The sequence below is a fragment of the Vigna unguiculata genome, chromosome 5, assembly GCF_004118075.2.
Source record: "Vigna unguiculata cultivar IT97K-499-35 chromosome 5, ASM411807v1, whole genome shotgun sequence".
Lineage (NCBI taxonomy): Eukaryota > Viridiplantae > Streptophyta > Magnoliopsida > Fabales > Fabaceae > Vigna > Vigna unguiculata.
The window spans coordinates 41,493,563-41,507,507 of NC_040283.1; the positions used below are offsets into that span (position 1 = coordinate 41,493,563).

The window sequence follows — 13,945 nt, forward strand, 5'->3', positions numbered from 1 at the left end:
TTCTTGTTAAGGATTAATTTTAATATTTTCTTTTATTGGGACCGTGAACCAAACACCATTTTGTGTCATATCATCCCACAATTATAAAATTCATTCAAGAAATTATTTCAAAAGATAAAAAAAAAAAAAAAAACATTTTCCCTATAGTTAAATTTAGGGGTGGCAATGCACTCGGCCCAACCCGTTTAGGTCCAGCTTTCACAACGCGGACTGGTCCGTTTCGTCTCGCACATTTTATGCGGGTTGAAAACACTGGTCCGCCCCGCATACTACTTGGCTCGCGGGTTTGTGGACCGGTCCGCTTTTTTTTTTAATTTCTTTTTTAATTTTAATGATAAAACTTTCAATTAGGGATGGTAATGGGACGGGGCGAGGCGGTGACGGGTTTCACTATCCCATACCCATCCCCGTAAAAAAAATTCATCCTCATCCTCATACCCAAACCCAACGGGTATCAAAGTTTTATCTCATCCCCATCCCCACCGGGTAACGGGTATAATCTCGTACCCATACCCGTACATGTTTCCTTACTAACTTCAATATAAATTTTAATTAATTTTTATAAAATAATAAAAAATTACGGTAAAGAAAACATAATATTATCAAATATTCAATATTAGAAGGATGGTTGTTTCTTTGATATCAAATACTTTGAAATAAATTATAATTGTTTACATTTTAGATTGGAATACCAAATAAAATTTCATGAGAACTAAAACATTTATTAAATTTGAAAACTGCAAACATTAATGAAACCTAGTTGATAAAATATAAAAATATTTTTAAAAAAATTTAAAAGAAAACAAATATTCAAATTAAAGTATATTTTAAATGTTTATTTACTTCAATTTTTTAAATTCTAATTAATCTCTTTTTTTATACACTAATAAAAATGATAATACATCACTTAATCAAAATGATGCAAATAACAAATAATAAACATAATAAAACAAATTTAACATGATTATTGTATCTTTTGAACTCCAATATATGTTGGATGGTGATAAAAAAATATTCATAACAATTACATTAAATTTTGATATTGTAGTAAATAAAAGTTATTTATACAATTATAGTAAAAAATTACATTATGATTGATATAATGAGTTAAAAAATAAAAAAAAATAGATAAAATATACTGAAATAGTATTCTACATGATGAAAATAAACAACAAATAAAAATATTAAAAAATTAACGAATGCATGTCTTAGAAACAATTTGAGAAACTATTGAAAAAAATCACACAAAGGAAAACGAATGTATAATTAAGGGTATGATAAGATGAAAAATACCTTAGACATCTAAGAACACTTTTCAAATATCAACATATATACTCAATGGTTGAAAAATAATTGTTTTAGCGAAATAAAAGAGTTTTTCAAATGAAACAAAAATTAATAAAAATAAGTAAAGAATTTTTTTTATATTACCTAGTAAATGAAAGATTTAGGCTATTAAACACTTAAATTGAGAGTATTGAACATACTCATGTGAAAGGAAAATATACAATAAATAAAAATATTAAAAAATAATAGAAATATTCAAATATGAGATATAAAAAATTTGTAATTGACATACATAATTTTAACATAATTACATAAATGTTATGATAAGATGAAAAATATATTGGAGATGTGAATGAGTTTCATGACAACCCAAATAATTAGAAGAAATAAAAAATTGAGAAATATATATATATGGTTACTTAATTAATTGTGAATATTTTAATAATTTAAATGATAATGGAGATATGGCGGGGACGGGTATTATGGCGGGGATATGTACATACCCATAACCATCCCCATACCCAATTGAAAAATTCGGGGATTCCCCATACCCATACCCATACCCAGTCAATGCGGGAATTCTCTGTCAAAACGGGGACGAGTTCGGATAATACCCACGGGCACGGGTTTATTTACCATCTCAACTTTCAATGTTTAAAAATTGGGAAACTTTAAGAAGTTCACAAAATTAAGTAAAGATTTTGGAGAATTAGATGCTAAATTGATAATTTAACATTTTCATTGTACTCATACTATAACATATACAATGTATTCTTTAAATTTTAGCTTACATATTAATTAAAGATTACATAATACTTGTCTTGTACAGTTATACAAGAATTTGAAAGGTTAATGCAAGAGTCCATAAAAAAAAATAATTAACATACACGAGAGTGCAAGTTTTTTTTTTCTTTTTTTAATTTTATGCGAGCTTGCGGGCCGGTCCGCACGAACCACAAGTCTATGTGGGCCTATACGAGCTCACTACCCTGACCCGCCCTACATTTTTTCCGCATACTGACCCAACAGGCCAGACTCTAATCGTCACACTTAGTTAAATTCTTTAATTGTTTTTGTTTGATAAAATCTTTAAAATATTTTTTTACACTCTTCCATCCATATATGACGTAAAAGGCTTTTTTTCTCTTCTGTTTTTTATGTTCTTCTTCATCTTCCGACAACTTCTATTTTATATAAGAAAAAAGTATCTATTGGGCATTTGTTTTCTTCAAATAATAGAACCAAATGTTATGCTTGTTCTTTCTCTATTTAACATAATGTTATCTAACTCTCGCTTTCTACGAAAATGGTACATCACAATCTTATATTAAATAGCCTTTTTGTTTTCTTATGGCAATCAGTAACATAACTTTCTTTCATTATTGAGCAAATCCTAAAATTTTAATAAATAAAATTTATATGTGTAATTTTAATAATCAAATTATTCAAAAAGTTAAATAAAAATATACGTTTATAGAAAATTAAGAAAAGCATGATAAAGTTTAAAAAGTAAAAATTATTAAAATAATTACTTTTAATTCACTAATCAAATTAATGAAAATATATCTCAAAATTAAAAAAAAAAAAAACACATGTTTCTATAAAATTTAGAAAAAACATAAAAACTTGAAAAACGAAAATTGAAGAAAGGAAGAAGAGTACATTCCAGGTACGATTTCTATTCAAACAAAATTAGTGTGTAGAACCTCTTATGTGGTATAATTGCTATTTTTTTTTTATTTGTGTATTTTTTTGTAATTATTAAAATAACTAAATACATATGAAATAGAGATTTCTTGTATTTTTAACTAATTACTACTACGAACAATATTGTCGCATATGGTATCCTTTTAAACAATAGTGTATGTGATGTTCTGTGTAGAATCGAGAATAGGTGAAATTGTTTCTTAGGTTAACTGGTTCAAGCATTTATTAAAAGATTGAAAGAATAACTCGTGTATAAAATATTTGAGTTAAATACTTTTAAGCAGCTCTCTGTTGTCAGTTTCATTTTCCTTTTTGTTTACGCTTGTCACATTGGATCCCATTGTTGCCGAAAGAAATTCCTTCAAAATCTTCATTTTGAGTTTAAACAGTAACGGGCCATTTCCAAACCCATTGATGGGCCTCTACAAACCACACATCTTCAACTTGATGCCTGAAAATGGTTATTTCTTCTTGCAGCTTTCTTGTTTTTTCTTGCACCCCATATAAAACTCATAAATTTCAAATTATTCTTCATTAAAACTATAATAAAAAAGTAAAAGTTACTCCTACACCTCTTTCTTAAATACATACCGAATTGATCATTCGAAAGTTATTTTTGAATCTAAACATTTCAAAATATTATAAAAAATATATTCTGAAATAAATATTTTAAAAAATATTTTTTAACCTAAAAATACCTTTCAAATTACATATTACAAAATATAATTAAAAAACTATATTTCAAAAAATAATTTCAAATCTAAAAATACATTTATCAAATAAATTCAAAAATCTGTATTCCAAAATATATAAAAATAAAAAACATATTCATATATATATATATATATCGAAAAATATCTTTTGAATTTAAAAATATCTTCCCAAGTATACATTCCAGAAAGTATAAAAGAAGTACATTTGGGAAAGATTAATCCGGATTGGTTAAATCTCTCCTCTTCCACGAGAAAACATGTATGGAATGTTATACAAATTTTTTCAGGTTTGGATATGGAAGGCAAAGTCAAAAGGTATGTTCCCAAAGTGAAAAGTGAATCTATAATTATATATAATTTATAACTATATTTAAAGAGAGTTTATTTTTTGTGTTTATATTTTGTAATTCTAAGTTTACCTTTTATATAAGATAATTATTTGTTAAATTTTTAAAAATTAACTTTTATTTTTACATGTAACTTATAAAAATGTTTATCTTTTTTCCTTATTTCTTTTATTCATCAACATTTATTTTTGTATCTTTTTTCTATTCATTTTATTTTGTTTTTAATAAATATAAATTTATTTTACATATTAATTTAATAACATTGAGAATGCATATACACATGTGCAATAGTGTTTATGCTTACTCTAATAAGAGATCAAGAGATAAAGAAATAAAGAGAATGTTCCAAAGTGAATTAGATATAATATAACCATATTTCAATTAAGTAACATTTTATTTGTTGTTCTTAGCAGACCAAAAAATTTAATGACAAATATATTATTTAACATTATATTTGACTTTTACAATAAAAGAAATATTATGAGTAAAAAAAAAAAGACATTGTATCTAAGAATGTTAGAAAACATAATAAAATATAAATAATAATAATTATAAGATAAAAACATAGATATAAAGACAGATATATAGACGATAAAGGATTCATTAAGTCAAACAAATAAGAAAAATACGATGCAATTATAATTGAAGAAGAAAATAGAAAATACTCTGAATCTGATTGCAATATTGTATAGGACAAAATAAAATTATATATGTTTCTCTTCCAAGATATACAACTCTCTCATATCAATCAATCCAAGATACAACAATCAGTTATATCGATGGAGTGAACGAATCATCTCTACACTTTATGAACACTAAATATCTCAAACGACATGACAATATAGAACAAAAGATCGAAACACTTTTATTGAGTTTGTGTTTTTTGTTGTATATATCTTATTCTCATGTACCTAAATATATGTAGAAGAGAGACTTAATAATAAATTGTAATTAATTTGATTGAATAAATATTTTAATAAAATAAATATTTACATAAACAACATTTATCTCTAAAAATAATATTGACTAACAGTAAAAGTTTATTTTAATTATTTATTTATTTATATTAAATATTTCCAACATAAATATATTTCCCACACAATTATATGATAAAAAATTGTATATTTTTCCTAAAAAGTTAAAATTAACTTTTGGAGCTGATCAATATAATTAACTTTTTCATGATTTTTTTTTTCAAAACCTTAGTTTTGAATGTGACATGACCATGTTAGTTAATATGGAAACATAAAATGTTCCTAGTTCTAGTTTTATAATGAAGATGGTACTAAAAACAAGACATGTAATCCGTGCTGCTGAATTCGTATTCCATAAACGTCAACCATGACAATGTGGTTACGGTCACATGAATTTGATGAGAGACATAGATAGATTTGTGTACATGGCGTTGACACAATGTTCACATGAAATTGATGAGAAACCTCCACTGCTGTATGTGTTGCTAATTCTGACCAACACCTATTCCTGTTTTGTTGTGTGGTTGACAACATTAAAAATTTCCCAGCCAACACTTTGTTTGAACTGGCAAAAATAGTGTTCAGACTAAGTTGTTGGTCAATTATGAACCATCCATTCCACGCGGCCTTAAATTAATTAATTAATTAGCATTGTGCTGCTAGGCGTTCCCACTACTCCCATTTTGGGTTTCATCCTTTCCATTTCTGAACAACATGATCGTACATCATGTTTATTCCTCTTTTTTCAAGAATATATTTTTTACAAAGAAAATAAATTATATACTATATGATGCTTTGGTTTCTTTTTTCTTTTATTTTTGCGCACGGTGGCTGAGAATAAATCATTTTTAAAATGCCTTATTTTTTATTCTATTAAAAGTTATTCTAAACACGTTGTCTCCACGGTGATGAACTCCTAAATTTTCGGTGCACTTCAAAATCACAATGGATTAAACGAGTGATTTTCACAATGGACTAAAATATTTTAAGTTATTTTTTCCTTTTATTACTTTCTTTAACCCAATGTTATCATCCATTAAGTGTTTACACTGGAAATGTTTAATAATGGAAAGAAAGAACCTGCAACTCCATCTGTAATTGATGAGTTGAGTAAGGTTTGACCAAATTAAATTTTCTCCTAATCTTTTACATTCATCAATGAACGCCTGATTTATTAGGTTTGTATGAAAAAGTGGATACTTTAACAATTCTTCCATCTTAAAAGGAATTAATCTTCATTTACTAATTGGATGATTCCTCAATGTAAAGTACAATTGACAATAACAATAGTTTATAAATTGACGATAAAAAAGTGTTTATATCATTTGATTGATAAATGTATTATATTATAGAAATAATTATCACAAAACCTATATCTATTTCAAATAAATTAACAATATATAAACTTCATAGAACAACTATAAGTTCTATTAACATCACGATGCAGATAAAAAGGTGGCGGATTTTCATGGAAAGTTGGCTTTCTTTTTTGTTTAGTTTTATTGATATACATGAAAAATGTGTCAAAAAAAAGAATAAGAAGAAAATACTACGTTTTTCTGTATCAAGATGAAAATAAATAAACCGACAGTTATGCGGTATAGATTTAATAGTATTAAATATATTTATTAATATTTTATTAATATTTATATTTAATTATTATAATAACTTTTCATAATTAAGAAATATATTGAAATAATAAATTTTATCCCATTACTCACTCATTTTTATCCTTTTAATTTCTACCATGTAATCCAAATACCAAAGTACGTTGTTATAAGTATTGTGTTCTGGTTGAGCTAAGCTTTTCTAGTACACCTGAGATCGCATTAATGCATTATGTGACTCAGAAATCTTGAAATTAATTATCCAACCTCTGTGAACAATACAGTATTATAAACAGTGTTATTTTCTATCACATTTAAGTTTTGCAAAGGAAATCCACGAAGCTATTGCACATTTGACCCGATGTTTTGGTCCCCCTTTGACAACAATCTCCTTGGTCCCATTTCCTCAAAGTCAATCATGATAAAAATGGTTAAAATCATTTTTACTGTTTAAATAGTTGAACTTATTTAAAAAATGATATTCTCTTTGATAAAGTTTGAAAAAACTTGTTCCAAAAAATTTCCGAACACCTAGCATATACAGTTACTAAATTTTTAATTTGGTTTAAATTGTGTTGAATAATGTTTTTTTATTATTCGGTGGGTAAACTGACCAGATGCAGGGGAACTTAGTCAAATGTGATTAGACAGAGAAAGTATGCAATGAAATTGACAGAAAAGCCCCTGACAAAGTTCTAGGAAGCAGAGAAGCACTTGCGGTTTGTTCCGCAGCAGAATCAAAGGTATTGAGATGATAATTCTCTGTTTCTTAACTATCATGGAACCACGCTTCACCAACTTTCTAACCTCTTTCCTTCAACCCACCTTCAAATGCATCTATTTAAACACCCCAAAAGTCATCATCATCACCTACAACACATTCACATTCACATTGCTGGGGATGGCTGGGATTGGCAAGGGAATGGAATTCGAAGACTTGCTACCGGTGATCGCCGGTAAACTTGGCGGTGAGGGTCTGATCGATGAACTGTGCAAGGGGTTTCAGGTGCTGATGGACAAGGAGAAGGGGGTGATCACCCTGGAGAGTTTGAGGAAGAACTCTGCTACGATGGGTTTGCAGGATTTTAAAGACGATGAACTTGCGAGCATGATGAGAGAAGGAGATCTTGACGGTGATGGTGCACTCTCTCAGATGGAGTTCTGCGTTTTGATGTTCAGATTGAGTCCACAGTTGATGCAGGACTCTTGGTTTTGGCTCCAACAGGCTCTGCACCATAACAATAACGCTTCCCTTTGAACTCATTTCCAGGTTCTTCCCAAAACGACTCCGTTTTCGCAGTTGAAATCGGATGGTAGAGATACACACTCACTCCATAATGTATTACTCGTATTTCATGTAATGTTTGTTGAATCATAGAATTTGCGGTGATGTTTTTGTGTATATTTAACAAATTAACTATGATTATAGTTTATTATATGTGTTGTTTGTTGATATTCGCTCCTGAAATCACCGACAAACCCTAACATACATGAATAACACTTGATGATTAGGGATCAATTACACTTATCTCACAATTAGTAAGAAAATCATAACTTGAATGTTCTATTCTGGATCGTTCCCTGCCAGATTTATATACCCAAACAGTTTTTATCTTTTGCAAGAGCACTCTCTAATTTTCTTAATTAAATTTTGGGTTAAATATATTTTTGTCCCTTAATTTTTAGTAAAATTTGGAATTAGGTTTTTTTTGAAATTTTAGATTAATTTAGGTATTCATCTTTCAAAATTCGTAAATTTAATTATTTTAATTAAATTTTGTTAAACTGATTTGACATTTCAAACGTATTTGATAATAGTATTTGACTTAACATTAAAGTGAAAATATGTTAAACAATATAAACAACTCAAATATAATCCTGAAATACATTTAAAATATTAAATAAATTTAACAAAATTATGTTAAAACAACTAAATTCACGTATTTATAAGATGAAGGATTAAACTGATTCAAAATTTTGAAAAAAAACTAATTTCAAATTTAACTCAAAGTTTAAAGAAAAAAAAAATATATTTAACCCTTAAATTTTTATACAGTAAAGGTTTCTTTTGGAGTTTTGGTGTCATTGACCTGAATGAATATTTGGTGCAATTGCTTTGAACGGCGAATACATTTTTCAGTTTCTTTTATACTAAGGAAAGTAATAAAGATTCGCAATATATCGTTTTGGGTAAGTTCAATCCGTACTTTTTTACTTGTTCAAAACAATAATCTCACCATTATAATTAAAAGTACCAAGCCATCTTAATTTTTGGCTAAGGAGTGTGTTATTATAAAAGAAAATCTAATCTATATTAAATTTTTAGTTTTCTGATTTAAATTTTTTGTGATTAATTTTCGTGATTTGATCTGTAAAATTTGAAAAATTATGTTTCTTGGTTTAAACTCGTCGAATAATTAAAAATAATTTTGTAATAAGAGTGTAATTAGACATTGATTTACATATAATAACAAGAAATGTATAGCTAAAATGAAGGAATAAAACATTAAAGAGCTTTCGCAATTGAAATGTTTCTGGACACTATTTTTGTTTTTATTCAAATATTTGATGATTATTTTCAATCTATACAAATAATATTAGGTCAGATCTCCATTCTATTTATTATTAAATGGATTCTTGATTTTAATAATTGAAAAATTATGAAGCCTGGTTTAGAAAAATAAAATGAAGGTTAATAACATTTTTTTATCTCAATTTTTTGTAATAATTATTTGAAATGGTTCTCTTTTTTTTTTTTTTTAATTCTTATTCTTATTAAAAGTAAAGTTAACCTGATCCCTTTTATTAAATTTACGGTGGTAGACATTATTTAAAAAGTGATAATATGACATTATGTAAGTTTAATTAATATGATTTTGGATTATCAACACCAATTTAATTAAAAAAATTATAACAACCTTTTTTAATAATATATATATAAAAAAAACTACCTTAAGACAAAACACTAAGAAATCGAATTGAATAATTCCAATAAAAAGTAAAGTAAAAACTATTAAACCTAAAATTAACGAGTCAAAGTACCAAAGTTTCCAAAGCAACAAGTGATATTAAGGTTTAATTTATTTTTTGTTTTAAACTTCACTTATAATTATTTGCATAACATGCGAGCCTTCTCATTCATTGGTGAAAAATTTTAAAATAAAATTAGTTACTAATAAGGTAACTATTAAGATTAATCTTGCTTAAACAGCTATAATTTTTAAATATATTTAGTATCCGAAGAAATCTTAAAGACAAGATTTGTGCGTCAATAATCCAGACAAAAAATTGTCATAAAAAAATAATAGAAAGAAATTCAAATCATCCAATAATTATAAGATCAAAGTTATTGTAGCATTTTTCTATAACAAAAAGATCAATTGCAGCAACGATTAGATTTATAAATATTAAACTTTGGAAGTTGTTGGTAGTGTTCCCAACAAGATTTTGCTCTTTTCTTGTCTTATTCCTTTTCATAAACAACTTATTTTTACAGTGAAAATTTCAATCTTTAAACCTTATACCTTTTTCGATGTAAATACCAGGAAAGGAACGCATTTATAAATTTAAGACAATTTTGCATATCATATATGATTCCTCATTTTATGTTTAATTTCTTCAAAGCAAAGGGGTAAGAAACTGTTTTAGTTATGATTGTGATTTATATATTATGTTACTTTTTTATATTATCACATCATTTATTAGACTCTTTATTTTCTCTTATTTCTTTCATACCACCTCATAAAAATAGTCACAAAACAGCTTTATGTTTTTGTAAATACAGTATAAATCTAATAAGTTCAACCAAATAAATCTTTTAGAGTTAAATGTTATTAGTTCATAAAATTTGAAGGGAGATAAAAAATTGTTTTAGTCTCAAATTTTGATACATGTAGTACCCAAACATTAAAAATAAATAATTATAATTTTTTATAACTTCGTTAGACTTTTAACATGTTTATACGACGTTTCAAAATTGACGTTTGAATAATTTATTCTGGATATCTTTCAACTCAAATGTTAGCATTTAACATATAAAAAAAATGTAACATTATTGGACTAAATAAATCATATCCATTTATTTTTTAAATTATGAAGAAAAGAAATGTATTAAAAATTGAGATTGAGACAAATTTAAATTTTGCATAGAAACTAGAAACATATTTAATTCAACTTTTTATTATTTGGTTTGATAATTTTAAATTTTTAGCTTATTAACATAACATAGTATTTAATTACTAAACTTTATATGATTTATGTTAAATTTATTTTCAATGGACTAGATAAAAAAATAATCATTAGTCCTTTTAAAAATTTGATTATCTAATAAAATTTCAATATAATCTATACATTATAAATGAATATCCAATCCAACTATAAAAATAAGATGGTTAAAAAATGCAAAAAGTTAAATGTAATTCATAAATTATATGAATAATTTAAGTCAATATATCTCAAATAAATAAATAGGGTTTCACTGAGGTTCAATGATATATAATTGAGGTTGAACCAAAGATATGTTTAAAGGTTAAGATTGAGATAATCCAAGTTCCATTCTTCATTTGGGATTGTTATATACCAATGGAATTACGTTTTTGTTAACAATTCAACTATTTTATTTTAGACGTCGTTTTGCAAAATAGTTGAAGAGGTTCTTTATTATATCAATATTTTCATCGTTATTTAACAATTATAACAAATACATTTAATTGCTAATTACAGAGAGACATGGACACACTCCAAAATACAAAAGGAATATTACGACCAGACACGTGATGCTTTTATTGGACACTATCAAATATAAATATATATATATATATATATATATATATATATATATATAAATATATATATATATATATATATATATATATATATATTGCTTTTTTTTCACTGAATGAGATGAATTCAGAAACAGCCTTTATGGATGACCTGCAGCACAAATTGGAAAACATTTCTTCCCGCACCTCTATATTTTTTCTTTCTGCACCTTCCTAAATTTTAAAATTCCAAATTTACCCTCTTTTCATTTCCAATATGCACAATTCAAAAATATTTCGAAATATACAATCTGAAACACAAAAATTGTAATTCAGATCGTACAATCTGAACGTAAAACAATAAATGCAAACTAAAATTCAAAATATAAAATTTTACATTACAAATTATATAATCCAAATTATATAATCCAAAGACATATCTTTTATTTTATATTCCGAATTATATGAATCCACAATATATTTTTAATGTTATGAATTGTATAATTTAAAATATAAATTTGTATTTTGAATTATGTAATCCAAAACATAAAAGTAAAAAATTATTCTAATTTCACGATTTATACAATTATTTTATTTTGTATTCTGGATCGTAAAATTTTGAATATGCTTAATGAGAAAAAAAAAAGTAGAGGAGGGAAATATTTAGAGTTGATAATTTGGTACATCCTATAAAAAAGAAAAGTTGAGAAGAGAGATATCTAGAACTGACAATTTGGTACATTTCACAAGACTTGACCCTGGACCATATGGGTTCAGGGCCTAAAAAGTTCATAAGACCAAAAAGTTCCTCATTTAAAAAGTTTACAGGACCATAAAACCCATGAAAGCCATGTGGTCAAAGACTAGACCATAGACTTTCTTTCTAAATATTAAAATATATTATTTATTTAAATATATTATTAAACTTTCGATATAGGTTAATCTGACTCGACCTTCAATCAAATTGTCCAAGATTGACCTTCAACATCAGTTTTGACAAGTCCATCTCGACCTTCAATCAAATTGTCCAAGATTGACCTTCAACATCAGCTTTGACAAGTCCATCTCGACCTTCGACCAAGGCCGACCTATTTCAAACTTCAACATGGTCATCCCAATACATCCTTCATACTCATTAGGACCAACTCAATCAAATTTTGACTTTTCATTATAAAATTAAAGAACGGACCATTGGTCATACTTTTTGCATCCTCCCGATAAAACTTTCTAGAAAAGAGGAAGATCTTCTGGAAAAAGAATATTGGAATATGATAGGAATAAGATGATCTTTTAATTTGACACATGCATGTGTAGAAAACAATTATGGAGGTGCAAGAAGAAATGGCCCAAATTGGGTTGGAAGAAAGTGGCCCAAACCCAAGAATTGCAATCTACTGTATTGGACTTCTAAACAATAATAAAACAAGAACCTAACTTAAAAAAGTATTTATAACATTTAAAAATGTAAAATTATTCCAGCTACATTATATATTTTAAAATTTTCAAGCTAATTTAATTCTATAAAACCAACTTAAAAAGTGAGATTTACAATCTATACCTTATCTTTGATAAATGCATACTTTAGCAGAAATAAATAAATGTGATTTGGGAACTCTTAATTTGGTGTTTCCAAATTTCGTAAGGCAAGAAAGAACAAGGTTGAAAAAGCATGGACTTGGAGCCCTTAATTTAAATTTTGTTGTTGGTGATTTTATTATGGAATAGAAATGATGGTGTGTGAGACAGAAGAGCAGCACAGAAAACAGAACATAATAATAACTCTCACTCACTTTTCGATGGTGGGAATGAAAATAATGAAGACAACAAAACAAAACCAGATGGATGGATCTCACGTGAATGTACATAACCTATCACTCACTTTTCATGTCATTTCTCTGTACTTCACTACTCAAACTCATCATGCTCCCCTCCGTTAACTTACTTTTCATATCATTTTCTTTTTCTTTTCTAATTCTCATTCTCCTAATCACTAAAATGCCGACAACCCACAAACATTTTATCCCCAACACTTACTCTCATACCTTTTTATTGCCTCTTATGCTCTCACCCACCACCCATTCATCTTAATGGAAAACACATTTCTTCTCATCTTAATTAATTAATCGGTCAAGACCTTAATTAATTACAACAATAGTTTAATATCATTATTTCTTGTCTCCAAATCTTGAAATCAAAAACCTTCCAATAATATAGATTAATACATTAACTGATGAATTCCTTATAGTATATGAGTGTGTTTGTGATATAATTATAAGTGGGGATGACCCACAAATGAAAGAAATATAAGCTTAGGTCGGCCAACATGGGTAATCTTTTGGAGCAAATGATTATGTACAATGCATTTAAACTTGAGATTTTCATTACTTCATTACGCCAAATACTCTTGAATTCCAAATACCAACAAATTATATGACTTTTACATGGAAATGCTCCCCACTTTTTATTAGCTTCATTGTGTAAGTTTGTTCTTCCTCCTAGAAAGTTATTTGGATAAAAAAAAAGGAAAAAAAAAGATGAAAGGTATGTCTC

The 13,945-nt window shown here is 26.8% G+C and overlaps 1 protein-coding gene across 1 annotated transcript; it reads left to right on the forward strand.

Moving 5' to 3' along the window:
* Positions 1 to 7,357: 7,357 nt before the first annotated feature.
* LOC114185804 (calcium-binding protein PBP1-like) lies at positions 7,358 to 8,136 on the forward strand. The gene has a single exon (XM_028073724.1). The coding sequence runs from the start codon at positions 7,387 to 7,389 to the stop codon at positions 7,891 to 7,893; it is 507 nt and encodes a 168-aa protein (XP_027929525.1). The 5' UTR covers positions 7,358 to 7,386; the 3' UTR covers positions 7,894 to 8,136.
* The last annotated feature ends 5,809 nt before the right edge of the window (positions 8,137 to 13,945 follow it).

Excerpts from the sequence above, each read along its gene's own strand:
- LOC114185804 (XM_028073724.1), top strand. The coding sequence starts at position 7,387 with ATGATAATTCTCTGTTTCTTAACTATCATGGAACCACGCTTCACCAAC.